This window comes from Prionailurus viverrinus, chromosome E2 (genome assembly GCF_022837055.1).
Source record: "Prionailurus viverrinus isolate Anna chromosome E2, UM_Priviv_1.0, whole genome shotgun sequence".
Classification (NCBI taxonomy): domain Eukaryota; kingdom Metazoa; phylum Chordata; class Mammalia; order Carnivora; family Felidae; genus Prionailurus; species Prionailurus viverrinus.
The window spans coordinates 44855576-44872912 of NC_062575.1; the positions used below are offsets into that span (position 1 = coordinate 44855576).

General features: G+C 38.6%; 2 protein-coding genes across 5 annotated transcripts in view; one reads left to right on the forward strand and one right to left on the reverse strand.

Annotated features, from left to right (window-relative positions):
• ATP4A (ATPase H+/K+ transporting subunit alpha) overlaps positions 1–17337 on the reverse strand; it is a 108998-nt gene that overhangs the window by 71303 nt on the left and 20358 nt on the right. The window lies entirely within an intron of this gene.
• LOC125153615 (synapse differentiation-inducing gene protein 1-like) lies at positions 13893–15544 on the forward strand. Of its 2 annotated transcripts, none has more exons than XM_047836990.1 (3): positions 13893–13915; positions 15015–15125; positions 15317–15544. In XM_047836990.1, exons 1-3 carry the CDS (start codon positions 13904–13906, stop codon positions 15464–15466), a joined length of 273 nt encoding a protein of 90 aa, XP_047692946.1. In that variant the 5' UTR covers positions 13893–13903; the 3' UTR covers positions 15467–15544. The 2 variants fall into 2 exon arrangements, 1 of the variants encoding a protein (XP_047692946.1); XR_007147510.1 differs by having other exon boundaries at positions 13907–13982; positions 15317–15539.

The following is a 17337-nucleotide window of genomic DNA, read 5'->3' on the forward strand; positions in this document are numbered from 1 at the left end:
AGAGAGAATAGTGGTTGCCAGAGGCTGTGGGTGGGGGTATTGGGGAGATGTTGCTCAAAACCTACAAACTCCCAATTAGAAGAAGAATAGGTTCTGGGGACGTAATGCACAAAATTGTAATGATAGAGAACAATGCTGTACTACTTACTTGAAAGTTGCTAACAGAGTAAATCTTAAATAGTCTCATTACAAGAAAGAAATGGTAATTATCTGTCATGATGGACGTATTATCTAACATTACAGTGAGGATAATATTGCAATATATAAAAGTGTATCAAATCAACACATTGTACACCTTAAAATGACACAATATTGTATGTCAACTACAATTAACCCTTGAACAATGCAGTGTGGGGGACCCCCATGCAGGTGAAAATCCACCTATAATTTTTGACTCCCCAAAAACTTAACTACTAATAGCCTACTATGGACCAGAAGCCTTACCAAGAATTTAAGCAGTCAATTAACATGTATTTTGTATGTTATAAGCAGCATATATTGTATTCTTACAATAAAGTAAGCTAGAGAAAAAATGTTAAGAAAATCATAAGGAAGAGAAAATGCATTTACAGTACTGGACATATATTTATTGGGAAAAAAACCTCCACATATGGCTTTCCAGGTGGGCCAGAGGCTGTGGAAATCTATGATGTTTCCTATTAAGCCAATAGTATCAACAATAAACTTCATTCACTGTTGTCAGTTCCAGGAATTTTTGTCAGAAATAGAAGCTGAATATCCTGATTTAAAGAAAAATCAGATAGGGAGTCAATATGGTGGAGAAGTAGGGGGTCCCGAAGTTCCCTCATCTCAAATACAGCAGTATTGAGGCCAGAAGACTTGTAATTCCAGGAATCCAGGCTACAGAGTGACAGAAACATATCCAGAGGCCCACAGGGACAGCTTGGGCAGTGTAGGCACAGAGGGGAGGGATCCCCTTCTGTGGAGAGACAAAAGGAAGAGAAAGAGAGGCTGTGGAAGTGTGGAATTGTATTTGGACAAGAGAAAAACCTCTCTGGACCAAGGTCTGGGGAATGGAAAAAACAGAGTCAGTTTCTAACTTGCAAACAGCCTTAGGAGTGATGATCCAGGGTTGGCATGACTTTCTCCAGACCTCATTACCCTGGGTGGAGGGTGGGGGAGCCAGCTCCAGCTCGGTAGCTAGCTCAGAGGCGAATTGGGAGAGCAGTCCCCTCTCTCGAGCACTGTAAGAAGAAGGTATATTGCAGCTCCAAGGACAAAAGACCTGCAGGTGCCAGCCAGAGGCCCTCTGTTGGCTGGACAGAGTGGCATTACCCCAGAACCAGGTCATGCAGAGTGGAATCCTTTAAGACATAGGGATTTGAATCCCAGCCCAGTGCCTGGGAGGCATGGGAGACTGTGGAGTGGAACAAACTGGTCTGCTCACATCCCTGGCACTGTGAGGACAGCCTTAACAGTGTGGTTTGGGACACATGGTCCAGGGAGGAGAGACAGGGGTGTTGCCATTTTTCTCCCCATCACCAACATGATGGGCTTCAGAGAACAGGACAGCTGCCTCAGTGGAGACCAGACCTGCTTACACCAAACCCCACCCCTCTGTGCCTGGTAACTGCATATCTACCAGAGCAAGATTGACACTGAACCAGAGGGCTCCTCCTCCAGACCAGCACAGCCACTTGTTCCAAGGCACCACTGGACATTGGTCCAGTGGTTTTGCATTTTCTGATTTGATTCTTGGTCAATTCTTATTATATATATTTTTTTTTTCTTTTCTTCTTATTTCTTCCCTTCTCTATTCTGATTGTTGGTTTGTTTAAGCAGGCATTTTTAATCTATTCTTCTTACACCTCTTCTGTATCTCCTTCTTCTTTATTTTCCCCTCTCTCTCACTCGCTCTCTCTCTTTCTCTCTCTCTCTAGATTAAGCCGTATAGTTTCTCTGATTCTCTGCCTGGTCAATTTTTTTCTTTTCTTTTTCCCTGCCCCTGTCATTTCTCTCTTTGTATGGGATAAGGCTTCTTCCACCACTACCCCCCTTTTAAATTTTTTCCAGGGTTACTTCAATGAACAAATCAAAGCACACCTGGTGGGAAGTCCAAACCATCACTACGAGTAGGGAGATAAAGCAACCAGAGTCACAACAACAGGGAGCACACAGGACACTCCAAAACACCTCCTGAAGGGCCAGGCCCTGGACAGCGTATGACCCCTTTTGAATACAGTAGTACTAGCAGGTGCAGGACACATAAAAGACAAAACTAGCCAAAATGATGAAACAGAAGAATTCTCCTCAAAAGAAATTGCAGGAAGAGGGGCGTCTGGGTGGCTCAGTTGGTTAAGTGTCCGACTTTGGCTCAGGTCGTGATCTCGCAATCCGCGAGTTCGAGCCCCACGTCAGGCTCTGTGCTGACAGCTCAGAGCTTGGAGCCTGTTTCAGAGTCTGTGTCTCCCTCTCTCTGACCCTCCTCCGTTTATGCTCTGTCTCTCTCTGTCTCAAAAATAAATAAAGGTTAAAAAAATTTAAAAAAAAAGAAATTGCAGGAAGAAATGACAGCCAGAGACTTTCTCAAAACAGATATAAACAATATATGTGAACAAGAATTTAGAATAATAGTCATAAGACTAAGAGCTGGGCTTGAAAAAAAGCATAGAAGGCAGCAGAGAATCTATAGCTGCAGAGATCAAGGACCTCTGCACAATTAATTAAGTACAATTAATTAAGAAATGCTGTAAATGAGATGCAAAATAAACTAGATGCAGTGACAGCAAGGATGGGAGAATAAGTGAAATACATGATAAAATTATGGGAAATGATGAAGCTAAGAAAAAGAGAGATAAGAAAATACTAGACCACGAGGGGAGAATTAGAGATCTAAGTGATTCAATGAAACATAATAATATCTGTATCATAGGAGGTCCAAAAGAAGAGAGAAAGAAAGGGGCAGAAGGTTTACTTGAAAAAAATTATAGCTGAGAACTTCCCTAATCTGGGGAAGGAAGCAGACGTCCAAGTCCAGGAGGCACAGAGAATTCCCCTCAGAATCAACAGGAACAGGTCAACACCATGGCATATCATAGTGAAACTGGCACAATACAAAGATAAAGAGAGAATTCTGAAAGTAGCTAGGGACAAATGGGCTTTAACCTATAAGGGTAGACACATAAGGGTTGTAGCAGACCTGTTCACTGAAACTTTGCAGGCCAGAAGGGAGTGACAGGAAATATTCAATGTGCTGAATAGGAAAAATATGCAGCCAAGAATCATTTACCCAGCAAGGCTGTCATTCAGAATAGAAGGAGAGATAAAGGCTTTCCCAGACAAACAAACAAAACCTGAAGGAGTTCATGATGATTAAAACTAGTCCTGCAGGAAGTCCTAAGGGGCACTCTGTGAGTGGAATGTTTCAAAGACTACAAAGGACCAGAGATATCACCACAATCATGAAACCTACAGATAATACAATGATGCTAAATCCATATCTTTCAATAATCACTCTGTAAATGGACTAAATGCCCCAACCAAAAGACATAAGGTATCAGAATGGATTAAAAAAAAAAAACACAAGATCTATCTATATGCTGTTTACAAGAGACTCATTTTAGACCTGAGGACACCTGCAGATTGAAAGTGTGGAGATGGAAAACCATCTATCATGCTACTGGAAGTCAAAGGAAAGCTGGAGTAGCCATACTTATATCAGACAAACTAGATTTTAAAGACTGCAACAAGAGATAAAGAAGGGCATTATATAATAATTAAGGTGCCTATCCATCAAGAAGAGCTAATAATTGTAAATGTTTATGTCCCCAACATGAAACACCCAAGTATAAAATTAGTTACAAACATAAGCAATCTTATTGATAATAATACAGTAATTGTAGGTGACTTTAATTCTCTACTTACAACAATGGACAGATCATCTAGGCAGAAAATCAATAAAGAAACAATGGCTTTGAATGATACACTGGACCAGATGGACTTGACAGATATATTCAGGACTCTTCATCCAAAAGCAGAATACACATTCTTCTCAAGTGCATGGAACATTCTCCAAAATAGATCACATACTGTGTCACAAAACAGGCCTAAATAAATATAAAAGGATTGAGATCATACCACGCATATTTTCAGATCACAACGCTATGAAACTTGAAATCAACAACAAGAAAAAATTTGGAAAGCCTCCAAATGCATGGGGGTTAAAGAACATCCTGCTAAAGAAATAATGGGTCAAATAGGCATATAAGAAGAAATTTAAAAATATATGGAAGCAAATTAAAATGAAAACATGACAATCCAAACACTTTGGGATGCAGCAAAGGCAGTACTAAGAGGAAAATACATTGCAATCCAGGCCTATCTCAAGAAACAAGAAAAATTCCAATATAGAACCTAACCTCACATCTAAAGGAACTAGAAGCAGAGCAACAAAGAAATCCCAAATCTAGCAGAAGAAGAGAAATAATAAAGAATAGAGCAGGAAAAAACAATACAGAATAAAAAGAAAAACCAGTAGAACAGATCAATGAATCTAAGAGCTGTTTTTTTGAAAAAATAAACAAAATTGATAGCCCCCTAGCCAGACTTCTCAAAAAGAAAAGAGAGAGAACCCAAACAGATAAAATCACAAAAGAAAGAGAAGAGATCACAACCAACACCACAGAAATACAAACAATTACAAGACAATACTATTAAAAATTACAGGCCAACAAACTGGACAATGTGGAAGAAATGGGCAAATTGCTAGACACCCACACACTACCAAAACTCAAATTGGAAAAGATAGAAAATCTGAGCAGATCCATAACCAGGAAAGAAATTGAATCAGTTATCAAAAATCTCTCAGCAAATAAGAGTCCTGGGCCAGATGGCTTCCAATGGGAATTCTACCAGACATTTAAAGCAAAGTTAATACCTATTCTTCTCAAGCTGTTCCAAAAAATAGAAATGGAAGGAAAGCTTCTAGACTCTATAAAGCCAGTATTACCTTGATTCCCAAACCAGACAGAGATCCCACTAAAAAGGAGAATTACAGGCCAATATCCCTAATGAATACAGATGCAAAAATTCTCAACAAGATACTCGCAAATCGAATTCAACAGTATAATTAAAAGCATTATTCACCATGATCAAGTGGGATTCATTCCTGGGCTCCAGGCTGGTTCAGTATTCACTAATCAATCAATGTGATACATCACATTAATAGAAGAAAGGATTAGAACTATATGATCCTTTCAATAGATGCAGAAAAAGCATTTGACAAAATACAGCATCCTTTCTTAATAAAAACCCTCACAAGAAAGTCAGAATAGAAGGAACATACCTTAACATTATAAAAGCCATATATGAAAGGCCCACAGCTATATAATCCTCAATGGAGGAAAACTTAGAGCTTTCCCCATGAGATCAGGAACATGACAGGGATGTCCACTCTCACCACTGCTGTTTAATATAGTGTTGGAAGTCCTAGCCTCAGCAATCAGACAATAAAATGAAATAAAAGGCATCCAAATTGGCAAAGAAGAAGTCAAACTTTCACTTTTTGCAGATGACATGATACTCTACAGGGAAAACCCAAAAGATTCCACTAAAAAACTGCTAGAACTGATACATGAATTCAGCAAAGTCACAGGATATAAAATCAATGTACAGAAATTGGTCACATTTCTATACACCAAAAATGAAGCAAAACAGAAAAAGAAATCAAAAAATCAATCCTATTTACAATTTCACCAAGAACCATAGGATACCTAGGAATAAACCTAACCAAAGAGGTAAAAGATCTATACACTGGAAACCATTAGACAACTTATGAAAGAAATTGAAGAAGACACAAAGAAATGGATAAACATTCCATGCCCATGGATTGGAAGAACAAATATTGTTAAAATGTCAATACTTCCCAAAGCAATCTACACATTCAATGCAATCCCAATCAAAACTGCACTAGCATTCTTCTCAGAGCTAGAACAAATATTCCTAAAATTTGTATGGAACCAAAAAAGACTCTGAATAGCCAAAGTAATGTTGAAAAAGAAAACCAAAGCAGGAGGCATCACAATCCCGGACTTTACTACAAAGCTGTAATCATCATTGGCACAAAAACAGATACATTGACCAATGGAATAGGATAGAGAACCCAGAATTGGACTCACAAAAGTATGGCCAACTAATCTTCAACAAAGCATGAAAGAGTATCCAATGGAAAAAAAAGAGTCTCTTTAGCAAATGGTGCTGGAAAAACTGGACAGCAACATGCAGAAGAATGAAACTGAACCACTTTCTTACACCATACACAAAAATAAACTCAAAATGGATGAAAGACCTAAATGAGAGACAGGAAACCATCAAGACCCTAGAGGAGAAAACAGGCAACAACCTCTTTGACCTCAGCTGCAGCAACTTCTTACTTGACACGTCTCTGAAGGCAAGGGAAATAAAAGCAAAAATTAATTATTGGGACTTTATCAAGATAAAAATCTTCTGCACAGCAATGGAAACGATCAACAAAACTAAAAGGCAACTGACAAAATGGGAGAATATATTTGCAAATGATATATCAGATAAAGGGTTAGTATCCAAAATCTACAAAGAACTTACCAAATTCAACACCTGAATAAACAAATAATCCAGTGAAAAAATGGGCAAAAGACATGAATAGACACTTTTCCAAAGAAGACATCCAGATGGCCAACAGACACATGAAAAGATGCCCAACATACTCATCATCAGGGAAATACAAATCAAAACCACATTGAGATACCACCTCACACCGGTCAGAGTGGCTAAAATGAACAACTCAGGGAACAACAGATGTTGACAAGGATGTGGAGAAAGGGGAACCCTCTTGCACTGTTGGTGGGAATGCAAGCTGGTGCAGCCACTCTGGAAAACAGTGTGGAGGTTCCTCAAAAAATTAAAAATAGAACTAACCTATGACCCAGCAATAGCACTACTAGGAATTTATTCAAAGGATACAGGAGTGCTGATTCATACGGGCACATGTACCCCAATATTTACAGCACTGCTATCAATAATAGCCCAATTATGTAAAGAGCCCAAATATCCATAGACAAATGAATGGATAAAGAAGATTTGGTTTATATATACAATGGAATACTACTTGCCAATGAGAAAGAATGAAATCTTGCCATTTGTAACAACATGGATGGAACTGGAGGGTATTATGCTAAGTGAAATAAGTCAGTCAGAGAAAGATAGATATCCTATGTTTTCACTCACATGTGGAATTTGAGAAACTTAACAGAAGACCATGGGGGAGGGGAAGAGGGAAAAATAATTTCAAACAGAGAGGGAGGCAAACCATAAGAGACTCTTAAATATAGAGAACTGAAGGTTGATGGGGGAGCAGGGGGAAGGAGAAGATGGGTGATGGGCATTGAGGAGGGCACTTCTTGGGATGAGCACTGAGTGTTGTATATAAGTGATGAATCATGGAATCTACACCCAAACCCAAGAGCACACTGCATACACTGTATGTTAGCTAACTTGACAATAAATTATATTTAAAAAAAAAAGAAATTTTTAAAATAAATAAAAGTTTATTTCTAAATAAAAAGAAGAATCAGATGGAAATTATAGAACTGAAAAACATAATAATGAAATAAAAACACTCAGTGTAGGGGCTACATAGAATAATGGAGATGACAGAGGAAATAGTTGATTTGAAGAGCGAATTTGAAAATAGAAATCACACAATTTGAACAATAGAGAGAGAAAAAAAATTGAAACAAAAATTAACGGAACCGCAGGGAACTGGAAGCAAACAGTACTAAAAGATTTAATGTGCATACCATGAGAGTCCCAGAAGGGAACTTTATATAGTATCTTCAAAAAAAGTTTTTACAAAGAAGGAAAGGATGATCAAATACATCCCAATTTGGCAAAAGGCTTAAATTTACACATTCAAAAAGCTCAATGACCCTCAAAAAAAAAAAATCATCTACTCAAAGATCTATGGTCAGACCATATTACTCAAACAGCTTAAAACCAGAGGCAAAGAAAAAGTTATGAACACATCCAAGGAAAAAATTACACATGCCTAGAAAGAAACAAAAATTCAAAAGACTGTGAAGGTCTTACTAGAAATCTTGACTGCCGAAAGGAAGGGGAACAATATTTTTAACTGCTGGGAGAAAAGAACTGTCAACCCAGAATTCCAAAACTGGTGAAAATGTTCTTCAGGAATGAAGGTAAGAGGAAACTAGCAGAATACATTGTCACAGACCTACTTTAAAATAAATGCTAAAGTTAATTCTTGAGGAGGGAAATGATACTAGAGGAAAACTTGGAGTATCAGGAAGAAGTAGAAGCAATATAAATTGGTCAAGATCTGGGCAAACATGAAATATTATTCTTCTTTTGGTTCTTGAAAATATATGTGACAGTTGAGAGCAAAAATGGTAACAGTGATGAGATTTTTCAATGTGTGTAGATGTAATACATACAGAAACTAAAATATAAAGGGGGCAAGGTGGAGGGATTAATATTGTGGCAGGTTGCTATATTCCACTTGAAATTGTAAAATATTCTAGGTAGACCATGAAAACTTTAATTACCTTTATGGTCATCTCTACAGCAACAACTAGCAAAATTTGCAAAGATATATCCTCAAAAATCACAAGAGATAACTTAAATGGAGTACTAAAATAATATTCAAGAAATCCAAAAAGAAGCAGGAAAGAAAAAGGAAAATGAAAAGAAAAATGAAAGAAAACGAAAAACAGAGAAACAAATAGAGAACAAATAATAAAAAGGCAGAATTGAGGCCAAATATACCAATCATCACATTAAATGCAAAAGTTATAATATAGAGATTTTCAGAATGTATTAAAATTAAAAAACAAGACCCACCTATATACTGTCTATAAGAAACCCACATTAAATATAATGATGTATGTAGGATAATAAAGTAAAGAATGTTGGGGGAAAGACATGAAAACACTACCAAATAAGGGTGCTTGGGGTGGCACTGTCACTTGGGTGTCCAACTCTTGGTCTCAGCTCAGGTCATGATCTCACAGTTCATGGGTTCAAGCCCCACATCAGGCTTCTGTGCTGACGGTGCACAGCCTGCTTGGGATTCTGTCTCTTCTTCTCTCTGCCCCTCCCCCACTTGTGCGTGCTCCTCTCTCTCTCTCTCTCTCTTTCTCTCTCTCTCTCATTAAAAAAATAAATTTTAAAAAACACTACCAAAACAAAGATGGGTGATTATAATAACATCAGACAGAGTAGATGTCAAAGCAAGGATAATTAAAAAGGATAAAGAAACACATTAAATAATGATAAAAGAGACAATTCAACAGGAAGACATAAGAATCCTAAATGTATGAGCACTGACAACAGAACTTCAAAATACATGTTAAACCTGATAAATAAAACAAAGGGAGAAATAAACAAATCCACTATTATAGTTGAAGACTTCACATTCCTCTCTCAATAACTAGTAGGACAAGTAAACAGAAAATTAGCAAAGATGTAGAAAAATTGAATACTATCAACCATCTGTATCTAACTGTCATTTATACAACACTCTAGCCAAAGAAGGCAGATACATATTCTTTTCAAGTACATATGGGACCTCATCAATATAGAAACTATCCTTTCTCATTAAACAAACTTAACAAATCTCTAAGAATTAAAATTATAAAAAGCATATGAAACCACACAAAGCAAACCACATGGAGTCATATTATCTGACTGTGCTTCAAGAATTCTAGGGGCGCCTGGGTGGCGCAGTCGGTTAAGCGTCCGACTTCAACCAGGTCACGATCTCGCAGTCCGTGAGTTCGAGCCCCACGTCAGGCTCTGGGCTGATGGCTCAGAGCCTGGAGCCTGTTTCCGATTCTGTGTCTCCCATTCTCTCTGCCCCTCCCCCGTTCATGCTCTGTCTCTCTCTGTCCCAAAAATAAATAAACGTTGAAAAAAAAAAAAAAAAGAATTCTAATATGCCCCCATACCAATATTCCTGCCCACTCTGAGGTATTATCCTATATAATCTGTGACTGTCAATATGATGGCATATCTCTCCTGTGACTAGGTTAGGTATGTGGCACAGCTGACTCTAAGAAAGGGACATTACCTAGGTGGACCTAACCTAAATTCATGAGGCCTTTATATCTGGGCCTAGAGGTCAGAGACAGAGGAAGTCAGAGACTCAAAGTGTGAGAGGGACTTTGATGGAGGGAGATTCTCCCTTGATAGCTCTGAGATGAACAGGACCACAAAGCAAAGTATGCACATAGATTTTAGGAACCGAGAATAGATATTAGCTGATAGCCAGCAAGGAAAAGAGAATGCCCTCAGTTCCCAAACCACAAAGAACTGAATTCTGCCACAACCACACGAGCTCGGAAGAGCATGAGAACAGAGCTCCACATGAGGACACATTTCAGTAGACCTATTCATTTCAACCTGGTGAAATCCTGACAACTCAGGCATACAGTTTCTGGATTTCTTACCTACAGAACTGTGTGATAATAAATCGCTATTGTCTTAAGTCACTGAGTGTATGGTGATTTGTTAAATAGAAATATAAAGCTGATGTGTTGGCCATAATAAAAGTAAAGCAAGGATCAATAGCAGACAGATGACATGAAAATCTCCCAATTCTTGGGGAAAAAACATGCAATTTCCCCATGGGTAATTCATGGGTCATGGGCAATTAGAAAATGTTTTCTAAAACATTTCAGACCAAAATTGAAGTATATGAGGTATCAAAATATTTGGAGTGCAGCTAAAGCAGTGCTTAGAAGATGTACAACCTCAAATGCTTATGTTAGAAAATAAGAAATGTCTCAAATTAACAATCTAAGCTTCCAACCTAAGACACTAGAAGATAAGAGCAAAATAAACACCCCCTCCCAAAGAAAACCAGAAGAGATAAGAGTAAAAATCAATGAAATTGAACAGGGAAAAACAATGAAACCATGGTGAAAATCAATGAAACCAACAGCTGGTTCTTGAAAATGACTGATTGATAAACCTCTTGTAAGACTGACAAAATAAGACAGAAGACACAATGACCAATATCAAAAATGAGGGACATAATACCACTACATGTGCCTGAGACACTAAAGGGAAAATAAAGGACAACTACAAACAAGTCTTTACACATAAATTCTACCACTAAGGTGAAAATTGGCCCATCCTTCAGAAACAAAAACTCAAAACTAATCAAGAAAAAGAAATTAAGTAGTTTTGTATCTAGTAAAGAAATTGTATCTATTTGTATCTATTAAAGAAATCTATTAAAGATTTTGAAACTAAAAATCTTCTGAAAAATTAATCTCCAGACCCAGATGGTTTCGTTGGTCATTATACCAAAAAAAAAAAAAAAAACCAAAAAACACCATTTCCACACAATTTCTTCCAGAAAACAGAAGAGGGGAGAATATTTCCCAATATGTTTTATGAGGCCAGCATCATCTTAAGGCAGATTGTGTATACAACGCTATAGACCAATATCTCTCATGAATATAGACAGAAATATTCTCAATAAAGTATTAGAAATCCAAAACCAGAAGTATATAAATAGAATACACCATTGCTGGGGTGCCTGGGTGGCTCAGTCAGCTGAACATCCAACTCTTGATTTTGGCTCAGGTCATGATCTCATGGTTTGTGAGATTGAGCCCGTGTCGGGTTCAGCGCTAACAGCGTGGAGCCTGCTCAGGATTCTATCTCTTCCTCTTTTTCTGCTCCCCCACCACCCCCCCCACACCATCTCAAAAATAAATAAATAAACTTAAAAAAAATACACCATCACCAACTGGGGTTTCTCCCAAGAATGCAAAGCTGGTTCAATATTAGAAAATCAGTCAATGCAATCCACTATATTAACCATCTAAAGAAGGAAAACCATGTTATTAACTGATACAGAAAAGTCATTTGGAAATATTCAACATTAATTCACCATACAAATTCAGCACACCAGGACTAACAAGGAACTTCTTCATCTTGATAAAGGGCATCTACAGAAAACCTATCTAAAATAATACATAACAATGAAGGGAAAAGTTTTCTCTCTAAAATTTGCAACAAGGCAAGAATGTCCTATTCCACATCTCTCCTATTCCTATTCCTATTCCACATCAGACTGGAAGTCCTAATATGCACAATAAGTCAGAAAAAGAAAGAAATGTCATAGGGATTTAAGGGAATAAATAAAACTACCCTTATTTGTAAATGACATGATTGTCTGTATAGAAAACCCCAAAGAATTTACAAAAAACTCAGAAAACAAAAAACAAAAAAATCCTCTTACAGTTGATAAAAATGGGTTTATCAAGATCACAGATTACAATATCAACACACAAAAATCTAATGTGCTTCCTTATGCTAGCAATGAACAATCAGAAATCAAATTTATTTACACAAATAGAGAAGTGCCTGGGTGGCTCATTTGGTTAAGTGTCCAACTTCCGCTTAGGTCATGATCTTGTAGTTCATGAGTTCAAGCCCCACATCAGGCTCTGTATAGTACAGAGCCTGTTTGGGATTCTCTCTCTCTCTCTCTCTCTCTCTCTCTCTCAAAATAAATAAATAAATTTAAATAAATAAAGGGGATTAAGAATACACTTATCTTGATGAGCACTAAGTAATACATAGAATTGTTGAATCATTACATTGTACACCTGAAACTAATATAACACTACGTTAATTATAGTTCCATCAAAATAGTAAATAAAAATAAATAACAGCTAGCAAACAATGATAATCATAATACCATTTTCAATAGCCCCGCAAAGCAAGTAGTTAGGCATAAATCTAAACTATTATGTGTATCAGCCATGTGTTTAAACTGCAGCTGCTGAAAAAAAGAAAGAAAAAAAAAAAACTAAATAAATGGAGAGGCTTCCAATTACAGTGAAATGGAGGCTCAATGTCTCTCCTAAAATTGATCTGAAATTCTAATGCAATTCCTATTAAAAGACCAACAAGATTTGTAGATCTATACAAGCAGAGTCAAAATAATTCTGTGAAAGAAGAATGAAGTTGGAATACTCATTCAATTTTTAGAATCACTATAAAGCTACATTATAAGAGAACATGGTATTTGCAAAGGAACGGACACACTGATCAACAGAACAGAATAAAAAGTCCAGAAAGAGACCATATATACATATATATGGACTTCGTTTGAAAATAAATTGGATGGGTATATATATCTTTCTGGATATATACAGATATATATATCCAATTTATTTTCAAACGAAGGCCAATGCAACTTACCAGAGAACAAACAGGTTGTTTTTTTGTTTTTTTTTTAATGGTGCTAATTACAAACAATTTACTTTCAAACGAAGGCCAGTGCAACTTATCAGAGAACGAACAGGTTTTTTTATGGTGTTAATTAATTGAAAAACCAAATGAAAATCATCATCATCACCATCTCATCTAAAACCTCACCTCTTATAAAATAATGAACTCAATATGGATCATAGATCTAAATGTAAAATGTAAGTCTATCACACACTTAGAAGAAAACATAGGAGAAAATCTTCCTGACACTGTATTAAGAAGAGATTCTTAGACATGACACCAAAAGGACGTCATAAAATAAAATTAAAAAATAATTTGGGCTTAATATAAATTAAAAACTTTGCTCTCCAAATGACATTGTTGGAAAACAAAAAAGATAATCTACACACCCAGAGAAAACATTTGCGAATCACATACCTGAGAAAGGACTTCTATCCAAAATATATAAATCACCTTCAAAACTAAACTGTAATAAAAAGCAACTCCCAGAATTGACCAATCACCTAAGAGAGTAGGAAGAGCTTGCACTCCTTCAGACCAATCAGTAGCCACATGAGTATTGGATTCCCCACCCTATCACAGACAACCTCCAATCAGCCAATAGTAATAGAAAGGCAAGATAGGAGGCTGGTCCAGCATGGTCTCCACGGTAACCCATGGCGGGTTGGAGTGAGGGAGAGCCTCCTTGTACCCAGATCCAGATACCCTGATGGGAGGTGTTTGAAGGGGCAGGGAGGGAATTTACGGGGGGATAGGGTGGGAGAAAGCATGGGTAGCGGCAGAATGAGGGGGCAAGAAGGGTTTCAGGGGGCAGAGGGGGTGTTATAAGAAGAGAACTATCTAGAGGGAACACCGGTTTAGGAGAACAGGGAGGCTGCTATGAGTGGAGGAAGGAGAGGTTCAGACGGTCAGGACTCTGGTTTCAGAGGTGGAGAGAAGGTGGTAGAGGGAGAAAGGGCAGGCCTTTATAAGAGGACAAAAAGAGGCTATGAGACTATGACAGGGAGAGGACTTAGAGTTTAGAGTTGGTCAAAGAAGGTCTTAAGAGGAGCCAACAGAGAGGTAATGGGTGGGGGGAAGGGGAAGAGAGAAGTTTATGGGCGAACAGTAAGGCTCATAACAGGACCACGACAGGTTCATGGGGACAAAGTGAGGGATATTACAAGTGGGATAAGGAGAGAGCTATTGGAGACATTCACAGTTTTATAGGGTAAGAGTTTTATAAGGGAACAAAGGAGGTTTCACAGATGGAAAGTGAGAGTGTTCAAGTGTTGAGTAGGGGTCTTCTTATTAGGGTGTTTTATAGGGGCAAAAAGAAGGCTGCTTTGGGAGGACCATGAGGGTGTTATAGGAACAGAGTTTGTTAACGACTCAGTTGAGGTTTCACGGAGGACAAGTGACAGTCATCAGAGTCAGTAAGGGGCTTTGTGGGGGTGGTGTTAGGGGCCAAGTGAGACATGCTGTAGGGACCTGAAGGCAGTTATAGAAGACAGGGAGAGGTTATAGGAGACAGGGAATAGGCAGGGACTATAGAGCATAGGGGTGGAGGGATGCTGGGAGATCCAGGTAGAAGGAGGTATTGGAATAAGAACAGATTAGAGGGCACATGGTAGGAGTTAGAAGGGGTTGGTAAGAGTTTTTAAGGAAATCAAAGAAGAATCTATACAGCCAAATATCTTGAAAAGGAGTCAGAGGGGACAGCACAGTACAGAAGCCATACTGAGCCATAACCCACTCCCTCCCCACAGGCGTTTGAAATTTTGCAGGACAAGCCCCCCAGAGACCACATGTGCCTGTCCATTTGTGCCTTACTCCTATGTTTTCCCATAGGCATTGTAGCCTTGATCTTCTCTCTCCAGGTGGGAATCTGCATCAGGCTAATCCTCTCCTCCTTTCCTTTTCATCCTGGCCTTGACCCTGACTCAAATTCTTTCTTTTGTCCCTCCTGTGGGCTCAAATCCCCACCTGGGTCCTTACAGTCCCATAGCTCACCCATTACAATAACCCACTGAAGCCAACTATTCCTGTCCTGCCTCTCCTCTCTAATCAGACAAGGCACAGCAACAAGTGGAATAACCGAGCCTTGGCAGCTGAGACGTCCCAGCAAGTCTACTACATGGCAGTCTTGGGGATTGTCTTGGGAAGCATCATCACATTCACCATCTTGATTTTCCTCATGGTGGACTTATTTTCTCGTTAACCTCCTTTTCAGCAAACCACTAAAAATATATAACAGTGTTACATACCTTGGCTCTAAGTATCCATTTGGGCCAAATGGGACACCTGTTCCAAAATGTCTGGTTGCCAAGTGTTGACAGCCTGAGCCAGCACCTTGAGGTAGTTGATGGGGCAAGAAAGGGGCAGGTTGGGCAGCCCACTGGACCTTCAGGACCAACCCTGGGATCTTGCCAAGGGATGGGGGCCATGGAGGCAGGGTATGCCACTGTTTCCCCAGGGAAGTCTCCCCTCCTGCTCACATCATGCATTCATGTCATAAATCTGTTCATGCCAAGGACCTTAGCTCTGCAACCTGACTCTGGAGATACAGCAGTGACCACTTCAGATCCAACCATACCCCTCTCAGAACTTATGAATCAGGTAAAGATAGACATATCATCAGAGAGTGATAGTTCAGTGCGGTCTAATCTCTAGTAGGGTGAACCTAGAGAGGACGGTTGTAAGAGGCCTGACCTAATCTTGGGTACTTGTGGTCTACCAGAAAGCCAGGAAGTCAAGCAGCTGTCAGTGAACTGATAAGAATTCAGGTCAAGTTACAATTGTAGAGAGCTTCTGTTACAGTTATGATGGCCTCGTGTCCCCCCTCACCACCAAAGCTTGTCATTTATTCATTATTCAACAAATAATTTCTCAGCACCTATGACTTATCAGGCACTGTACTAGGAGCTGGAGATTCAACAGAGCAAGATAAGTCTCCTTTCTGAAGGAGCTTACATTCTACTGGGAAGAACCATAAACAAATAGACCTCTAAGTAAATAAGATAATTACAGGGAGCGGTAAATGATAAGGAGAAAAATCAAATAGGGCAATAAGCTAAAGCAGTGCCACTAGTGGTTCACTTCTGTTGATGGTCTGCAACAAGATTAAGTGCAGAAATTTCCAGTAAGCAGTTCAAAACTCACAGAAATTTGACATGGCCGTGACATCCAACAATAGAATCAACAGACTTGTCTTATTGGACAGGACATAGACCAAAAGAATCTATCTGTACATGACATTTTGGAGATATCAAAAAATGAGTCCTACTCTGCAACCACAAATAGTTTGAGGTACACTAAGCTAGAATGAGGTCTAGGAGTATATTGTTTAGAGTTATGCCAGTGGCTGTAACAAATAAACCCCACCATTTCAGTAGCTCACAAAATAGCTTACTTCACACTTAAAGAACCTCCCAAAGTGGGCATTTCTGGTTGCCCACATATTAAGTTAGGGATCCAGGCTCCTTCCACTTGGTAATTCCACCATCATAAGTGCTTAGAGTCTTCTGAACCTAGGCAGATGAGAGACTAGAGAACCCCCACTTGCTTCTTAAAATCCTTAGCCCAAAAGCGAATCCTTATACACTCTTGGGTAGTAATGTAAATTGGTATAGCCACTATAAAATATAATATGGAGGCTCCTCAAAATATTAAAAATAGAAGTACCACATGATCCAGCCATCTCACTTCCTTGGGAATATATCTAAAGGATAAAAATCACTGTCTCAGAGATATCTGTACTCCCGTAATCACTGTAGCCTTATTCACAACATCCAAGATATGGAAATAGCCCTTCAATGGACAGAGGAATAAAGAGGATATACCAATACATATACAAAGAAATATTATTAAACCATGAGAAATATGAAATATTACCATTTGCAACAATACGGATAGACCTTGAGGGCAGTATGCTAGTAAAATAAGAAAGAGAAAGACAAAAGGTATGGTATCACTTATGTATGAAATCTAAAAAAGCCAATCTGACAGAAACAGAAAGTAGAATGATGGTTGCCAGGTGGAGGCTGGGGGAAATGGGGACAGGCTGTTAAAAAGATACATCACTCAGTTATA

Excerpts from the sequence above, each read along its gene's own strand:
- LOC125153615 (XM_047836990.1), top strand. Across the intron at positions 15,126-15,316 it reads CCTTGATCTTCTCTCTCCAG|ACAAGGCACAGCAACAAGTG; the intron begins GTGGGAATCTGC and ends CTCTCTAATCAG.